General features: G+C 33.8%; 1 protein-coding gene across 3 annotated transcripts in view; it reads left to right on the top strand.

Annotated features, from left to right (window-relative positions):
• Positions 1-17,601: 17,601 nt before the first annotated feature.
• LOC113871051 (protein MON2 homolog) overlaps positions 17,602-20,359 on the top strand; it is a 32,767-nt gene continuing 30,009 nt past the window's right edge. For 2 of the 3 annotated variants that reach the window (XM_027507754.1, XM_027507752.1), the window contains exons 1-5: positions 17,602-17,882; positions 18,415-18,600; positions 18,904-18,993; positions 19,852-19,925; positions 20,091-20,246. Coding sequence is in view for 2 of the 3 variants with exons in the window: in XM_027507752.1 (XP_027363553.1) it covers positions 17,778-17,882; positions 18,415-18,600; positions 18,904-18,993; positions 19,852-19,925; positions 20,091-20,246 (611 nt within the window). In the remaining variant the exon portion in view is untranslated. Of the gene's footprint in view, positions 17,883-18,414; positions 18,601-18,843; positions 18,994-19,851; positions 19,926-20,090; positions 20,247-20,359 lie in introns of all 3 variants that reach the window. The other variant, XM_027507753.1, reaches the window with a different exon arrangement.

Below are 20,359 nucleotides of genomic sequence, written 5' to 3'. Positions count from 1 at the left end.
TGTTAATTTTTGCATTGAGTTTGTTAAACACTCTGTTTTAGTGTTCTGTTTTTGAATTTTTCTACATTGTGAATACATTAGCATTGATATAGCTTCTTAATAGATAGAGTGGTTCTGCGTTTAGGTACATATTTCTGCTGTTTTTCTATAAGTTTTGGGTATTAGTTTTTGCGTTTTTAATTTCACTATTCTACATCTCTAATTTTTCTGCATCTTTGCTCTGTTTGCTGCATAATTCTGCAGAATTTTTAACTTTGTGCTGCGTTTTTCTTTGCATTTATTTTGTGGTTTTTTTTTTCTGTTTCTTGTTACTTAGTACTATTGCTTTATTTTATTGCACCTAGTCATTATTTTTCTGCATAATTGTTACCTGCACTTTCTTGCAATTTTGTTACTTCATTTAGTTTGCTTCTTTTCATTTCTCATAGTTAGTTCTTAATGCATGACTAGATCAAATCTTATAGATTTATATCCACTTGATCCGAAAATTGATAGGACATTTCATAGTAACATTAGAATACATAGGCATTATTCTGAACATTTTGAGGAACTTTCATCTCCTTCATCTATATACTCTTCACCACGTTCTTTAGATTCCGAATTGAACCAAATGGCTAACAATGAAAGGACATTAAAGGAACTGACTGCACCTAACGTAACTTATCAAACTTTATGCATACAATATCCTGACATTGATACTCCTTTTGTTTTTAAGACTGGACTGATACACTTGTTGCCTAGATTTCATGGTCTTGCTGGTGAAGATTTGTACAAGCACCTCAAGGAGTTCCATATAGTTTGTTTGACCATAAGGCCACAAGGTGTACCTGAAGAGCATGCTAAATTAAAAGCCTTCCGATTCTCTCTGATGGATGCAGCCAAGGATTGACTTTACTATCTCTCTCCTAGATCTATTACCAGTTGGGAGAACTTGAAGAGACTTTTTCTGGATAAATTCTTCCCAATATCTAGAGCTACATCTATAAGGAAAGAATTTTTGGGATAAGATAGCTTGAGAGGGAAACACTCTATAAATATTGGGAAAGGTTCAAGAGATTGTGTGCCAGCTGCCTTCACCATTAAATAAGTGATCAATTGCTCATCCAATACTTTTGTGAGGGACTACACCCCATGGACAGAAGCATGATAGATGCCGCAAGTAGAGGGGCGTTGGTAAACAAAACCCCAGTTGCAACTCACAATTTGATTGAAAACATGGCTGCTAACTCCCAACAATTTGGAACGAGGCAAAATTCTTGTGTTACCAGAAGTGCAAGTAAAATCCAAGCTGCTGAACCCAGTAAGCTGAAACACAAGCTTGATGAATTCGCAGCCATGGTAAAGCAATTGGCTTCCATGCATAAGAGTGCTGCTGATGCACCTTCACCTCTTCCACCACCCATTCCAGCTATGTTATGTGACATTTGTTCAGCTACAGATCATTATACCAACAGCTGCCCCACATTACAAGAGTCTGACACTTTGGAAGGTAATCCTCAAGCTTATGCTGTAAAAATTTATACTAATAAGTTTCCTTTTTAGCATTCGCAGCAACAGCCTATTTGGGATTTATCTTCTAATAGATATAACACAGGCTGGAGAAACCATCCAAATTTGAGATGGGAGAGTAACTCGCAACAGCACAACTAGCAACAAGGCAACCAATATCAAGCTCATCATGTTGACCCAAGTAGACCTCATCAATCCCAACATCAACCACAACAAGCCCCACATCATCACCAACCATCTCCTTCATAACCTAGTGCACCCAGAAAAATGAGCCATCATTGGAAGAGCTCATGAAACAAATGGCCATGAACAATATCACTTTCCAGTAGAGAACTAAGGCTAGTATTAAGACTTTGGAGAATCAAGTGGGATAATTAGCCTATTCTCTGAGCCAAATCCAATCTCAAGGTTCAGGAAGTTTCCCTGCACAAACCATTGTAAACCCAAAAAATGTAAGTGTAATCATCTTGAGATCTAAAAAAGTGATGCAAGAGCCCGCAATGACCAAGGATAAAGAAGACTCAAGCTGTACTCCAGCTATAGTTGATCAAAATGGAGAGAAAAATACTCAAGAATAACCAGAACCTGCACCTACCTGCCCAACAAAAGGGAGCAGGAAATGCTGAAAAAGCAGTTCCTCTACCATTTTCTCAGAGAGTCATCCAGCCATGTAAGAAGACTAAGGAAACTGATAAAGAGATCTTAGAGACCTTCAGGAAGGTAGAGGTGAATATAGCTTTATTGGATGCAATTAAATAAATATGCAAATACGCCAAATTTTTGAAAGATTTATGCACCCACAGAAGGCGTCTTAAGGGTAATGAAAGGGTAAACATGGGTAGGAATGTGTTTGCACTCTTTGAGAAACAAAGGTCTTCAATGCTTGAAAAATGTAAAGACCTAGGGACATTTACCATTCCATGCATCATTGATACCTGTAGGATAGATAATGCTATGCTAGATCTAGGAGCATCCATAAATGTTATGTCATTATCTATTTTTACTTCACTGTCTCTTGGACCCTTGCAGCCCACATGTGTGGTTATCCAGTTGGCCAATAGGAGCATAACAAATTTAGCTGGAATTGTGGACGATGTGTTAGTCAGAGTGAATGACCTCATTTTTCCAGCTGATTTCTACATCTTGGATATGCAAAAAGGAGAATCAATGAAGAGTTCTATATCAATTATCCTAGGAAGACCGTTCTTGAAGACCGCAAGAAAGAAAATTAATATGTACGCCAGAACACTTACCATGGAGTTTGGGGATAGCATTATGCACTTCAACATATTGGATGTCATGAAGCACCCATCTGAAGAACATTCTGTCTTCCAAATTGATCTTTTTGACGTTCTAATAGATGAAAAATTTTCTGAATTTTTAGAAGATTTTTCTCTTAATTTTTCTAAATGCATAAAAACTCCCATTTGTGAATATTGTAATAATTCCTTTTTGTGTGACACTTGTATTTCTGATTTTTTAAATGCAAATTCTACAACATTTGATATTGAAGAGATTGAAAAATTAGCAATGGTAGAATATGATTTATTGAATTTAGCAAGTATAGTTGAATCTAACCCCTTTGATTTGAATGTTATAGAAATTTCTTTTACTGAAAGTGTCAAACTTCCCTATATGGAGCAACCTCCCACACTGGAGCTAAAACCCTTGCCAAAACATTTGAAGTATGCCTATTTAGAGGCAGATGAAAAGCTTCTAGTAATAATCTCCACCAAGCTAGATGTTAATCAAGAGGAGAGACTCTTTGAAGTGATAAAGAGGCACAAGAAAGTCATAGGTTAGACACTCACTGATATTCCTGGAATTAGCTCCTTTTTGTGCATGCACAAAATACTGTTGGAAAGGGTGTTAAACCAGTGATGCAGCCTCAGAAGAGGGTGAATCTCATTATTTTGGACGTGGTGAAGAAGGATGTCACCAAGCTACTACAGGCTGGGATCATTTATCTTGTTTCAGATAGCACGTGGGCCAACCCGGTCCAAGTAGTTCCAAAACAATTTGGATTCACTGTGATGAGGAATGAGAAAGATGAATTGATACCCACCAAGGTTCAGAACAGTTGAAAAGTCTGTATAGACTATTGGAGACTAAACCAAGCGACCCAAAAGAATCATTTTCTATTGCCCTTCATTGATCAGATGCTAGAGAGGTTAACTGGTAAGTCTCATTATTATTTTCTTGATGGTTTTTTTGGTTATTTTCAAATTTGTATAGCACCTGAGGACGAAGAAAAAGACCATTTTTACATGTCCTTTTGACATCTTTGCCTATAGGAGAATGCCCTTTAGCTTGCGCAATGCTCCTAGTACATTTTAAAGATGTATATTAAGCATTTTTTTTTTACTTAATGGAGCATTGTATAGAATTCTTTATGGATGATTTCACTGCGTATGGCCCATCTTTTTATGCATGCTTAGTTAATATAGAGAAAGTTTTGAAAAGATGCATTGACACTAACCATGTACTGAACTTTGAGAAATGTCATTTCATGGTAGAACAAGGTGTAGTGCTAGGTCATATTATATCTGAAAAAGGCATTGAGGTAGATCCTACAAAATTAGATGTTATTGCACAATTGCCTTACCCCTCTTATGTCCAAGAGGTTCGTACTTTCCTTCGTCATGCAAGGTTCTACAGGAGATTCATTAAGAACATCTCCAAGATTGTGATCCATCTTTCTAAACTTTTGCAAAAAGAAGTTGAGTTCAACTTTGATGAAAGGTGCAAAGAAGCATTTGATATTCTTAAGGAAGCCCTGACCACCAAGCTGCAAACCAAGCCACTGCTGCAGCACAGGTAACAGCAGCTATTGCCTCAGCTGCACCTCCTCCTCCTGAATACCAAGTGTTGTTAGATCTGGAGTGAATCACCGTTCCAAGGTAAAGAGAGTTTACTTTAGTCTATGAACTTTTTTTTGAACGGTTTGATATGCTATTTAAGAAAGGTTTGAGTCAGTTTTGTTAGATCTCTTTGGTAAAAGTTGAGATATAAATGATTTAATACTTGAAAGTTATTTTTCTATGTTGTAACTACTGATAACTGATTTAATAACACTGAGATTTGGCTGATTTATTATAAACTTGTCTTAGCTGAGCTGATGAAATGATTTTAGCCGTGCTGCATCATGCTGAGATATCTGTCTTGCATCATTATAGAGTCGAGTTATCGTTTAGGTGGGTAGACGTGTAACGGTAGAGCATGCTGAGCTGTATTATGCTGTCTGGATCCAGATATCGGAATGGGTCACTCTCGCACCAGCTCGGTTCCTTCTAGATTACTTAAGCTGTGAAACCAGTTGGAGACTGTTTTTCATGTTGTGCATTAGATGGGCTGGTAATGCATGGGGCTGTTACTGTGAGTAATATTTGCTCTATATATACGATTTCATTTTTTTTGTAAGCTCACCCTTGTATTTTTGTCTATGTCGTTGTGTGCGTGTGTACTCCGATGATCATACAGTGGTACGTGAGCAGATATAGCAGGTGTTGCATCTACTTCACAGGCTTAGGGGCCAGTAGAGAAATGTTAGAAGCTGGAGTCGAGTAATTTTGCATCAAAGTCTTTTTTCCTTATATTTTGAGACCTTATGTAAAGGGAGCTACGTAGTATAATTTTGTATATTTTGAATATTATGAACTAAATGTAATATTATGTTGTTCTATTGGATATTTGTTGTAAGAAACTTTGTTTTATTTTAAATGAGAAGTGAATTTTATATTTATATTCTCTATTATTTATCTATCTTAAATAAGTATGTGGTGTAGAAACAATGTTCTCGGTTCCTTATAAAAGGGGTCGTGACAAGATCCATTGGGTGGGGATTAGTCCACAAATCATTCATCATTAGCCTTATCTTCTGAAAATGCTCACCTTATTGTTTTGACTTGATTTCATTGGCTCTTATGGAATATGCTTATCCAGCTGGGATTAAGCCATAAATGACCTTATCCCTTAATCATGATTAGTCTCACATGGCTCTAATGGGTCACATGGCTCCTTACTACTATTCCTAGCCTACTTTTTTTCATTTACACTTGATTTTTGGGCCTCTTTTTGGGTAATTTTTATACTTGCTCTTTTAATTTCATACTTGCACATCCATAACCTCTACACATAGGCCATCTATCATAAAAATTTCATAATATATCTCTTTGATTTGCTTGTCCAAAATGAACCTTCATTCTAGGTGTTTCTAGGGTTATTTTGGTCAAATTTTACAATTTTATTTATTTTCTATTTTTATATCTTTCTAAATTTCTTATAATTTGCATACAAATATTTTAGATAGTCTAAAATGTTAAATAAAATATTTTTAGATTTTTATTTCCTTTTTATATTACTCGATTATTTATCGATCGAACTTGTTTTGGTAAATTTTATTAAGAAAAATTCTAGTTTTCAAGTTTCTAAGTACTACTTAGTTTTAGTTAAATAAGGTTAACATAATCCAAAATTATTTATAAATTGAGAAAAAAATTGGGGTGCTACAATTAGTACCAATAACATAAAGGTCCAACCTTCCAATGCCCCACCCTAGAAGGGGAGGAGAGTGCTGATGAACATGATAATGAGCAGCAGGAAGCTCAAGGTCAGAGTGATGAGGATGATGATGGAACTGAAAGTGAAGAAGATGAAAATTTTGACTGAGTTTGAGTTTATGATGAATTAGTGTTTAGTTGTTTTATTTGCAGTCATTTAATTTCAGCATTTAGTTTGTTCTTACTTGCAATATTTTAATTTGGATATCTAAACTTATGTGTTTATTCTTGTTTGACTGTTAGTTTTAATTGCTCATTTTGTTTAAACTTTAATTTGGATATTTTGGACTTATGTGTTTCAAGTGGTTGAACTCTTTTGATTCAAAACTTTGTAGATAAACCATATCCAAGCAAGTTTGAAACAATTTTGAAGTTGTTTGACTCTAGAAACACCTAACCAAGCCATGTGAGTGAGTGAAACAAACAGCAAAATAAATTTTGAGAGTCAACACTGTTCATTTTGATTAATTTTGTTTGAGTCTTTAGTGAATAATGATTTGAGTGAAGCATGGAAAGGATTAAGGCATTTGTTTATTTTATTAAGCTAGAGCCAAATAAGCCAACCTTGAACATTGTTATCCCTTGCTAGCCACTTTGGGCCTTAATGAAAATTTCTTCCTAAACACTTAAGCTTAAAAAGAAAAATTATGAAAGATTACCTAACCTAAGTGGTAATGGAGCATTTTCGTGAAAACTTTTGGGTTTAAGTAAAGTTGGGAAGAACATATTCAATGCTCATAGTATTAATATACAGTTCAATTTATAAAGTTCTTTATATATATATATATATATATATATATATATATATATATAAAGAAGAAGAAAAAAAGAGGAGAAAAATCAAAAGCCTCCTTCATGTATTTATAAAGAAGGAGAAAGTATTTATAAATAAAAAAAGGGTAAAAAGAAGAAGAAAGAAGTGAGAGGGTATGTTAGTAAAAATGTAAAAACTCTAAAGTTGACTGAAAATGCTCTCTTACTAATTAGGCTTTTGCATCATAGAAAAACTAAGTTATCTTATAGCCCGACCTCATTACAACCCTCTGAAAGTTCTTAGTGATCCATGCTTAGCTCATTTTTGTGAATGATGGGAGATGGGTAACAAAGTTGATTTATTGTGTTCAGTGTTTGAATTAAGAGAAACACTCACCCTTCAATTCTAATATTCGAGAGTTAAACATTTTTAAGGAAGATTGGTGTTCTTAAGTGAAAAACAATGGATCTTGAGTAATTTCTTGCTTAGGAATGGTTGATGTTTCAAAGTTAGGACTGATGTGTGGTCACCATTTGAAAAACTTTGAAGTCAACAAAATTTTCATTGCATGTTTTGAATCATGCATTTGCATTAATATTTTTTGGGAGGTGAATTTTTTTATTCACCTTTTGTTTGAGGACAAACAAGGTCTAAAGTTTGGGGGAGTTGTTAAGTGTTTATTTTGTATTAATTTTGGTAAGTATTTAGACACTTAAGAACTTTATTTAAATGGAAATTTGGTTTTTAACCCCTTTTTCTATAAGAAATTAAAAAGATATGTAAATACTATATTTTGTTGAGAGTTGTTGGATTTTGGAACCAATTTCTTTTATTTTGACCTTGCAAGACTTAGAAAGATTTTTGGAAGATTTGAAGTCCTTCAACCGCTCAACTGTTATACAGGCACTGAGCAGATTTGTTCCATAGAAGATGGAGGTCTCGGTCTTCAAAGTGCCCAGCGCTTGTCCAGGTGCTTAGCAGTTTAGGTTTCTTAACCATGAAAAATTCTCGCAATCGCTCAGCCGTTCCCTAAGAGCTGAGTAGTTTACTCTCTCTATCCAGATAGTATAAATAGAAAACAAAGATAGAACAAAGGTGGCAGATAGAAAGAAAAAAGAGAAAAACAAAAATAGAGGTCACAAAACTGAGTTTTCAGCCGGGGAAGAAGGAGATTCATCATTTTAGCTCTTTTACTCCATTCTCTTTTGTATTTTAGGATTGACACTCATCACCATGAGTAGATAAACTATTTTTCTGTTGAGATTGAATGTAATCCATCAAACTCTCTTGTATTCCTTTTTTATTATATTTATGATATCTATTATTCAATGTTAGTGATTGTGATTTTGCTCTTAATGCTTTAGATGAACAATTTACTCATCTTTTGATTTTTGACTTTGATTGCAATTGGAAAATATTTTTTAAATCTGATTTGAATCATATCATCTAATAGCTCTAAATGCTAGGAATAGATTTGGAGTTATTAGTTGGTTAGTTCTTGAACTTAATGTAAGGATCATGATTTAATAAACTGAGGAATCGTTGTTGGATTATAATCCTTAGTAACTCTAAATGCAAGGGATTGATTTAGAGTAGCTTAAGAGAACTCAATAGCATTGATTAATAGAATCATATTTATATGACATTTGGAATCAATTGAACTAGATAAATGAAATTTAATCTCAACAATCTCTCTCTCTTGTTGTTTCTTAATTTTATTTACATTATTAAATTTTACTCAATTTATGTTTCAAATCTATGAATATCAAAATGTGTATATATAATGTATATAGTTATTTTTTCAAGATTTAAATAGGATATTAGCATCTACTATTATCTTACAAGTCCTTGTGGTTTGACAACCCTTATTTCATCTTTACTACAATAGACTTAGTCAGCGTGCCACACGTTAAAATTTGCTTAACAAGTCTTGGCCAACAAACTACAACAATTTTTTAGGAATAGTAAAACTTACTGATTCCTTATTTACTTGTTATTGGTTGATCTCGTGTGAATTGATTGACTTGATTCTTAAAACCTACTTGTGATTAAAATTTATTAAAATATATAAGAATGGTAATGTTCAAAAGGATCTTTGATGTGATGAACCAATTTGGGTATTGAACTTGTTTAAGAGTACAATGTGATGTAATATATGCCTGAGTATTAGACTTATTTAAGGGTGTGGTTATAGGTATATGGAAGCTATAGTGAATATATATATAAGTATTATTTATGGTAGACACTTGAAATTCTTATTATGATGATAATTCATTGTTAATGTAGAATTAAGGTTTCTAAGATAAACTAAAAGAAGAGTGATTCATGAAATTATATATTTGAATGACAAAAAAAAAAAACACATGCTTTTGATTTACCTATAGTATTATATGATTAGTGGTATATTTTTTTTTCTCAGCTACCTATTTTCTTGTTTCATGATTTACTTACTTTTAAAGATAATAGAGAACTTATTGGTGGCTATGTTTAATATAACTATTCATTAGGATAAAAAGGTGTATGGTTCCATAGCAAGAAGGGAATATCATTACTTATTAGGGTTGACTTACAATTTACTTTGATTATCCTTTTTTCTCTACAATGAGTTTGTAAACACATTTATAAAAGTTTGTGATCATCTTACCTTTAAGATTCCACTCAACTTAACCATTAAGAGGAGTTACAACTCTCTAAGATCAAACTAATCTCCTAGGATAAGAGGAGGGAGAAATCCTATAAATTTTGATCCTTTAAGGTACTAAGAAGCTTAGGAGTTTGGTAAGGAGGTCCACCTAAAATGAGTGAAGTTTATAGGAATGGATACATAATAAATTAGTATCATTATAAATAAAGGAATAGAGGTTAGAAACCTGTACTATGTAAATTATTAATTCAAACCAAAATATAAGATAGAATAATACATTAACTTTGTTCTAAAAAATTACATGGAATATAAAGTTGTTTACTCTCATTATGCATTCTTTATACATAGTCATGTGATCATATAAAGTTTGTAATGTTAAATAGAATAGTTGTGTGATAAAAATAAATTTTTAAAATGAATTCAACATTTTGTAAAAATAAAATTAAGTAGTATAAAAAAAAGTACATTATTGTGTTATGTGTTTTTGTAAATTTTTCTGATGTTAAGTTATATTGATTTAGTATGATACTAATGAATAGTCTAACATTCACCTTATGCAATATAGTATAAGATGCATTGGATATTGAAGGTAAGATATAAAAGGGTATTTGACACCTTAAACCTTATTTGAATGTTTAGCTAATCTCTAGATTTATTCAAAAGGAAAACTTGACAAGTTGTTTGTAATATGATTGTATGATCTAATTAAATAGTATTCAAAATAGCAAATTTTATTAGTTATTATAAAGATTTTAGTTTGAGATGTCACTATTTATAAAAATAATTCTATCTCCATTTTCATACCTATTTTATCTAAATTTCACAATTTTAAAATTTCCATCATAGTTAGTAATATAAATTTTAGAAATTTGTTAATACAATTCTAGGAGAAGAATGACTCGAAGAACTACAGGAATTAGGGAATTCAATGAAAGAATGGAATCCGAAAAAGATTGTATTGAATGTGCAGAAGAATTGAGAATGTTTACAATGAATCTGAATAATCTCCCTCTACCTTCCTCTTTTCTATTTATAGCTATTCATTATTAATCAATACGACAACAAAATTAACGACAACAGACTTAACAGAACGACAGCTCAGATAACGACAATAGAATTAACAAAATGACACTACATAAACGATACTATATAAAGTCCTGTATCAATACCCCCTTCTCGACAAAATCCTTGTCCTCAAGGATTAAAATGTGGGTACTTTTGCTTTAGATCATAGAAGAACTCCCAAATAGCGTCTTCGGGCAATTGATGCTTCCATTGAACTAGGACCTTGGTAACAGCTCTATTGCCCCTCTTCACCGTCATTCTATCAAGAATTGACTCTGGTTCCTTGCCGCCTATGACACTTGTATTATCCACAGGAATAGAACTTGTTGTCAGCGCCTCTCCTACATGTTTCTTCAGTTGCGAGACATGAAACACATTATGAACTGTAGAATGAGCAGGAAGCTGGTGCTTATAAGCCACTGTGCTAATTCTGTCTTCAATAAGAAATGGACTAAAATACTTTGGAGCTAGCTTGGCATTTTTTTAACAAGCCACAGAAATTTGTAGATAAAGGTGTAATTTTACATACACTAGATCTCCAATCTCAAATGTTCTATCACTTCTGTGTTTATCAGCTTGCTACTTCATCCAATCTTGTACTCTTCGCATGTGGAATTTGATCAGCTTCAAAGCTTCTTCTCTCTTCTACAAACTTCTGTCAGCTAGTTCTATTCTAGATTCCCTTGGTAAGTAAGGAAGATAAGCTGGAGGGACTTGGCCATAAACTACCTCATAAGGGCTAACTTTTATGGTACTGTGATACGCCGTATTATACCACCACTCAGCCAAAGCTAACCATTTTGACCAATCTTGAGAAGCATCTGCACACATGCATCTCAAGAACGTTTCCAAGCACCTATTAACAACCTTAGTCTGCCCATCCGTTTGAGGATGATAGGCAGTTGAAAGGTAGACCTTAACACCTTGAAATGCCATCAAATCCTTCCAAAACTGACTCACAAAGACCAGATCTCTGTCACTATTAATAGAGTCAAGAAAACCATGCAATTTAAACACATTATCAAGAAAACTTTAGGCCATTTCAGTAGCAGAATAAGGATGACTTAAGGCCATAAAGTGAGCTGACTTGCTCAATCTATCCACCACCACATAAATGACTTGCTTACCCCGAGAAGGAGGCAAGCCTTCGATAAAATCCATTGTGATATGCTGCCAAATTCTCTCAGGAACTGGTAAAGGTTGCAAAAGCCCCAGAGAAGTAGTTGTATCATATTTGCACCGTTGATAGACTTCATACCTCATATGACAAAATATTTGACATCTTTTGACATTCCTTTCCAATAGACAACAGATTGCAATCTCTTCAATGTAACATCTCTCCCTGAATAGCCACCAGCAGCTGTAGAATGTAGCTAGAGAAGAATATCAGTTCAAAGATTATCTACTTTGCCAATCACTAGTTTGCCCTTTCGTCGAAGTTCATCACGTTGCCATGTAAAATGCCTATGAGAACCAGCATTGGACTACAAATCTGTGATGATTCTTTGCAAGTGTATATCCTGCTGCCATGATAGCTTAATTCGATCCATTAATTCACTCGCAGGAAGGAAGGTGATGATAGTATTATGTGACCCTGTTTGAATTCAATAGAGAAATCAAACTCCATTAACTTGACCAGCCATTTTTGTTGGAAAGATGTGGTCAGCCGCTGACTAAAGATGTATTGAAGACTTCTATGATCAGTCTTGATAACAAAGTGGGAATTAAGGAGATAATGCCTCCACTTTTGCACAACAAATACCACTGCTAATAACTCCTTCTCATAGGTAGATAGTGATTACTATTGTAAATTTAACACTCCACTAATAAAGGCAATAGGGTGGTGTTCCTACATGAGGACAACACCAATACTTATACCATAAGCATCCACCTCCACTACAAACTCCTTAGAAAAATTAGGTAAAGCCAAAACCGGTGCTCTAATCAAGTGGTCTTTCAATTCTTGGAAGGCAACTTTAGCGTCTAAGGACCAGCAAAAACTGTTTTTCTTCAGCATATTAGTTAGAGGTCTAGCAATACTTCTATAGCCTTCCACAAACCGTCGATAATATCCACCCAGCCCAAGAAAACCCCTTAATTGTTTAATTGTTCTAGGCATAGGCCAATTTTTCACAGCCATGCTTTTAGCTGGATCTGTGGCAACTCCATCTTTTGAAATAAAGTGGCCCAAGTATTCCACCTTCTCAACTCTAAAGTAACATTTAGATCTCTTAGCAAACAAACAATGAGATCGCATAGTCAATAAAACCTGCTCAAGATGACTCAAATGCTCCTCCAAATTGCTATTGTAGATCAATATATCATAAAAAAAACCAATAAAAACTGCCTTAAAAATTCCTTAAACATATCATTCATTAGCCCTTGGAAAGTAGCCGGGGCATTAGTTAGCCCAAAGGGCATTACCAAATATTTGAAATGTCCAGCATGTGTCCTAAAGGTTGTTTTGTGAACATCATCTTCATCTATTCAAACTTGGTTGTAACCAGCCCTTAAATCAATCTTAGAGAATATACTAGACCCATGAAACTCATCTAAGAGGTCATCCACTAGAGGTATGGGAAATCTGTCCTTCACAGTTTGCTTATTAAGTTCCTGGTAATCTACACATAATCTCCAAGACCTATCCTTCTTCCCCACCAAAACCACTGGGCTAGCATAGGAACTGCTGCTATTTTGAATTATGCCACTCTTAAGATAGTCCTTAACCAGTTTATCAATGATGTCTTTCTGCTGTTTTGCATATCTATAAGGCCTTTTATTTACTAGAATAACTCCTTGACCCAAAGGAATTTTATGATCATGGCCTCCTCTTTTAGGGGGCAATTTAGCTGGTTCTTGAAATACTTCTTGGAACTGGAACAGTAAAGCTTCAATCAAAATATTTTGCTCAATAGAAGGAGCATGAGTTGTTAAAGAATATAATAGTGTACCTTCCTGTTGATCACATACTTGTAGCATTGATAGATGAACACCAGAAGCAATTGTTTTCCCCAGTTGTTTTTTGTTCATTGTTTTGAGACCTACATTGGAAGCACCTCTCAACACAAACTTTTTTCCATGAACAAAAAACTGCATGGTTATTTTATCAAAGTTCCAAGTGATATCACCTAAAGTGATTAACCATTCGATTCCTAATACCAAGTCACAACATCCCAATGGAATTAACAGCATATCGAAACTAAATGTGGATCCTTGAATGGACCAAGAAAACTGTTTTACCATGGAAGTTAGATTCACCTTTGCGCCATCTGCAACTGCGACACTTGAAAAATCTCGTCAATTAAACATCCCATTTTCCTAGCCAAGTGGACATCCAGGAAATTATGAGTACTACCACTGTCAATGAGGATGTGCAGTGATTTTTTCTTGTAATAACCCATGACACGCATGGTTTTAAAATTTGCTATACTAGTAAGTGCATGCACTAAAATCTGTGGGTCTATAAAATCAGTCCTGTTAGCTTCATTTTCTTGATACAATTCTTTTTCATCTAGCTCAGTTATCTCTCTTTCATTTGCTTCCATGACATGAAGTTGCAGCTTTTTGTGTGTTAAGGCATGGACAGGTGTAAAGGGTTCATTACAGAAGTAACAAAGACCCTTGGATCTTCTTTCACTCATAAAAAGTAGGGGTGAGGTGCCTAGAGGTTTGTGTATTGGTTTGTTTTTGGATTTTTGCAGATGTAGGTGAGACAACGAAGGTGCCAGAAGAAGGTTTTGAGAGAATAAGTTTTAATGCAGTGCTATTTTTAGGGAATTTCAACAAGCATTTAGGCGTAGGGGTAGTGTTTGAAGCAGATTCATATAATTTGGCCAAGTGAGAAGCCTTCATTACACTGGTTGATTGAAACATGCGTACAACCATCTGAATATCCTGTTTTAAGCCACCGAGAAAACAACTTAGCTTATATTCTTCTGACAATTCTAGTCTAGATACAATTGCATCAAAGTTCTCATGGTAATCAACAACAGAATCTTTCTGTCTAAGTTTCATCAAATCAGCCATAAGATCATCATAAACCTCTCCAAATCTTTCAATTAAAATTTTAGTGAAATCCGACCAAACCGATAAACTATCAAGAGGAAAAGTTTTCACCATAGAAGTGTGCCATTGTAATGCTTTCCCTTCAAAATGAATCACAGTTTTCACATCCTCAGGTGTCCTATCAATTGCGAAATAAGCTTCATAACGATATATCCACTGTCTCACTGCATCACCATTAAAACGGGAAAATTCAATTTGGGCTAACTGCGTGCCACAAGAATAGGTGGAAGAATGTCGTGGAGTTGCTCCTTTTATATGCACGTCCGATCCTTCAACATGTGTTTCTTGATACATTCTTGAACCCGTTCATCAAATGAGGAGTCCATCATGTGCCGTAGTGATGTCATAATCTCCATGAATTTTGCTTCCAATCGCGCTGTGACACGGTTCTCCAACCGCTCTTCTTGTTCACGCAATGCTGCCTGATTTCTTGTTGCATCCGCCATAATGCCGCTGGAAGGTGCCAAGCTGATACCACTGTTAATACAATTCTAGGAGAAGAATGACTCGAAGAACTGCAGGAATTAGGGATCCAATGAAAGAATGAAATCCGAAAAAGATTGTATTGAATGTGCAGAAGAATTGAGAATGTTTACAATGAATTTAAATAATCTCCCTCTACCTTCCTCTTTTCTATTTATAGCTATTCGTTATTAATCAATACGACAATAAAATTAACAACAACGAACTTAACAGATCGACAACTCAGATAACGACAACAGAATTAACAAAACGACACTATATAAAGTCCTGTATCAAAATTCTAGTTATATAAAAAAATCTAATGTCATAAGCAGTAGCTAAGTATAATTAGGATTACAAGTCCTCCTAGTGTCTCCTAATTATTTAAATTTAAAACATTTCTAGTCCACTTGAAAGGAGATTATTCTACACGCTAAAATATGCCATGGCACAATACAGTGGAAATGAAATCTCAACCCTTACCACATTAGCCATAATTACAAGAATAATTGAATGATAATTTATGTTACTTATGATAAGACTTACATCTCCTATGAATATGATGGTATAGTTGACAAAATTGTAGTCCAATATCCCTCATCTCTTGGAGAAGACTAGCCATTGTTGCGGTACGCCCTTAAAGTTCATTCTGCATCCACAAAATAGTTTAAGGGATACAAAACATTCATTTTAGGATTATTCTATTATGAGTAGCTAGGAGTAAAGCAATTTCTAGGAGGCTTATTGATGCATTTGTACTTAGGTTTTTAATTACCATGTTGCTCATCATTTATGAAATGAATTAGGTAATATTGATATTAATTAATATGGTTATTAAATTTACTTTTTTGGTTTATTCTATTAAAGTGATACTAAAACTTTCATTTTAGGATTATGGTGAGCTAAAAGTTATCACTCGAGTTAAAAATACCTCATAAGTACATACAAAATATTGTCAAATACTTTGGATTAGCAACCTTAGTAAATTGTAGTTATCAAATGGTAGAGGTGAAGTAATGTCTTTTCGCTATCATTTTTAGGATACACTATTATCTTGCACTTGGACTTTCACATTCTTAGTGATGTGAAATTAATACTGGAAATGAGTTGTAAATAGAAATACATTTTTTATTATATTCATCAAAGCAATATCCTTATTAGTCACAATGATGTGAGACATTAGACATCACATCATTTTGTTAAAAATAACTCTTTCAAATTTAGTAATGTCAAAGTGAAATTTTCTTCTTGCTTAAACATCAAACAAGCAAATGTCACAAACAATGTCAAGTCAATTGAAGTTATCTATTGATCGTGTATATTTTATCAATTATTAAAACAATGTTAAATATATTCAATGGTTTATAACATTTGGATGTGTTCACAATATGTCTTTCACAACATATGACATTATAATTGTTCTATGCCAATACACATCACATATTTATAATATTCAAACAATTTTAATAGCGGTTGAATTTCAGTTCTAGAAATTAAATAATAAAATAGATAAGTTGACTGATATATGCATGTCCCGCCAAGTTTCACACTTCCATGATTATAAAATTCGTTGACTATTGTAAGCATCATCCTTCACCATTTGTTCAAAAATTTCCTCTAAGCATGAATAACAACCACATCTTTTAGATATTATTATCTTTCATACTAACTCTTTCTTATATCATTTATACTTTGCACAACCTAATGTTAAGGTTGTCTTTTTGTCAATATCACTTCCTTTGTTTAACCTAATAATGATGACAATAAATCTATTTTTTATCTCAATTTCTCAAGTCAATTTCAAAAAATCATCTTAAGTAAAATAAAATAATATATATATATATATATATATATATATATATTAAAATCTATATATTGATAACTTTGTGATAAAAATTAATTATTTAATCACTTATTTGGTGGCAAATGCATCGTTATAATTTATTTTTTTTGTTTCTCATCTTATCTTTCTATATTTACCCAACTTTACAAAAGATTGTGATATTATCCATTGAAAAATTCCTTATATCTATGAGATAGACTTCTTAGTTTGTATATCCACTTTTTGTAATTATTTATTAGTTTCTTTTAGTTGCAATTATAACATTTAAGTTTTGAAAGTTAAAAGTATAATTAACAAGTTTTTGAAATTTTAATTCTATAAACTTCTCGATTTCAAAAATTAATTAATAAAAAATATTTTTAAATATAAATTTTTATTTAAACTCTAACCAAATTGTATCCGAAGGATTAGTGAAAAAGAATGACATAAGAACTTATCATTGATTCAACTACGTAAATGAAAACATTTATCATCGCTATATTAACTTTAAAAGATTTAATCTTAATAAAATTATTTATGAAAAAAAAAAAAAAGAGTTGCAAATTGAAAATAGGGGTGCAAAAGCAACCCGCATGGAACGATTCTCACTTGAAAGGACGAACACAGATTGACCCAAAAGAGCCCACGATTCATAACCATCCTCATAGTCATATTATTAATGGGCTTTGATCACTGCATAGCCCAGCGTTTTACCATGAATTCCTGTGCTCCACACGTGTGACTTGCAGGGTAGCGGATCTATGCCTCTCTCCTGGGCTCAAGAATCCAAGATCTACCACCACAATACTTCTCTCTCCGTGCGGTGAAATTTCATATCATACAAACCGATCACCCTGACACCGCAAAGAGTCTTCACTCCCTCGACGCACTTCCGAGATGGCTTTCATGGCGGTCTTGGAATCCGACCTTCGCGCTCTCTCCGCAGAAGCTCGCCGTCGCTATCCTGCAGTTAAAGACGGCGCAGAGCACGCCATCCTCAAGGTTACTCTTCACCATTGGTGTTTCGTCTCGTATTAGTGCTTTCTGGTTTTAGCTGTTTGTAGCCTCCAAGGTTCTGCTGCATTGCGATTCGATTTTGCAAACAGGAAGGTTGTGCCGCAGTGTTTGGTTATTTTTGGAGCTGTTTTTAAAAGAAGGAAAATTTAACTATGGATTTCAATTTTCGCTTCTTGGCTCGTAGATCATCAAGATTATTGAAATGGCGTGTAACTCGATTGAATTGTTGGCTTTAGTTTGAAGTAACCTTAATGCTTGACACCTGTTTGCTCGGAAAATGAGGAATGCGTGATTCTTTTTTTCAAGGTTTTGAATGATGCTAGAATCAATATTTAAGGAAGAGTGAGAGTTGGAGAATTCTTTGGGGACGTTCCGAATTTATTTGTTAGATGCAGAAGTTTAATACTGCTAATAAGAAATTTTCAAAGGACACTTGTCTGCACATTTTGTCCATTTTATCTTCTTGATAAAGAAAGTAAAAATTATAAAATCTTACTCTTCATTTGTTCACTTGCAGCTTCGTTCATTGTCAAGTCCCAGTGAAATTGCGCATAATGAAGACATATTACGAATCTTTTTGATGGCGTGTGAGGTCCGAACAGTCAAGCTTAGCATTATTGGACTTTCGTGTCTGCAGAAACTGATATCTCATGATGCTGTTTCTCCATCCGCTCTGAAGGAGATTTTATCTACACTGAAAGATGTGAGCTTATATAACTAGTTATACCATATGATGGTTTCTAAACATTCAGTGGGACCTTACCTTTGGCTCTACTCTCTGGAGTCTGGACACATTGATTGTGTTAAAATGTTTGTTTTGTGGCCTAACTATGATTATAGAAACTTTTAAATCTTGTTACCTGGATTCAATTTTTGGGTTTCAATTACTGTGGATTTATGCAAAGGCTGGAACTGGATTTATGTTGAAGTTTCATTTAGTGGGAAGGTTAACTCATGCATCAATAACCTGCATATCTTTCTTTTTCCTGTCCCATGGTTGCTGCAGCATGCAGAAATGGGAGATGAGGGTGTTCAGCTCAAGACCCTTCAAACGATATCAATCATATTTCAATCACGTTTACATCCTGAAAATGAGGTAAGTTTCAACTGCATGAACTGTGTGTTACTGTTTATGTATATTAACTGTATTTTAATAAGTTAATACATGCTAGTCATTATCTAATAATCTAAAAATAATAAATTTGAATTTTTACACTCTATCAATGAACAAGAAATTGGCATATTACTGAAGTAATTAAGGTATTTTACTTGCAGTAGAAGTTTTTTACAGATGCTTTGATACAAGTCAGAATATGGCTCACTTTGGAGAATGTTTACCATGATAATGGATCAAATGTAAATATATAATTAACTATTGATTCAAATAACAACCATCACCTTGCCTTATTCCATAAGGTTCAGTTGGCTTCATGGATCAATCAATTCCGTTGAGCAAGAAAATTGTTTTAAATATAAATTATTATTCTTAGCCATAATCTGATAGGACTGGTGTAGAAATAGGATAAAAAATAAATTTTATTGCAGAATTTCTGCTATATCAGCTGTAGGTTAAATGATAATTCTTCATTTCATTTTTAATTTTTTTACATCTTGATTCTGTAATCTTCTGTGCATGGAGAAAATCTGATGATATAATAGCATTAACAAAAGATGATTCATTTGCTTTTAAGGTTAGTTTTTTATACACCTAGGTATTGTGGCATTGGCGGTTAGACAAACCATGTGGTGCAGCATCCAGCTAAATGGCCCCCATTATTATGTGCTTACTGAAGGAAAATAAGGATAAAAAAAGATATGGGAGGGTAGTTTCATCATATTATGCTGTCCTCATTTTGTCCAATTTCAATGTTTTTATCTGAAAAATAAATAGTCAGGAATTATCTTTGGATATGTGTCTGATTTGTTATATATGACTGCATCTTGTTAATCACAGGATACTATGTCTCAAGCTCTTGGTATCTGTCTCAGGCTTCTTGAAAACACTCGATCTTCTGATAGTGTGAGGAAGTAAGCATACATATATTATTATCATGTTGTGATTTAGCAAACTTTTCTCCGTGGTGACCTTTTGTCCATATTAATTTTATATCCTTTACCAGTTGCTTTATGTTTTTAAAGATGTATAGATTTATCCTTTTTATCTGTAGGTGTTCTTATGCAATTATTTTGCAGTACTGCAGCAGCTACCTTCAGGCAAGCAGTGGCCTTGATTTTTGATCGAGTAGTTTTGGCTGAGTCTCTTCCAAGTGGCAAATTTTGTTTCGGAGGTCAGCTCTCTCGGACAAGTTCAGTTACTGGTGATGTTAACCGTAGCATCAATTTTTCTGAGTATGTTTCCTCCCTCGTGAATACAATTCCAGATCACTGTTCTTTTATTCTTTTTCCTTATATGAAAGTGAGTATGTAACTCAAAATTTTCCTTTTTTAATAGTGTCGTCTCA

The sequence above is a fragment of the Abrus precatorius genome, unplaced genomic scaffold (assembly GCF_003935025.1).
Source record: "Abrus precatorius isolate BTA unplaced genomic scaffold, Abrus_2018 Scaffold7, whole genome shotgun sequence".
Taxonomy (NCBI): domain Eukaryota; kingdom Viridiplantae; phylum Streptophyta; class Magnoliopsida; order Fabales; family Fabaceae; genus Abrus; species Abrus precatorius.
This window is presented reverse-complemented; position numbering and strand designations above follow the sequence as displayed.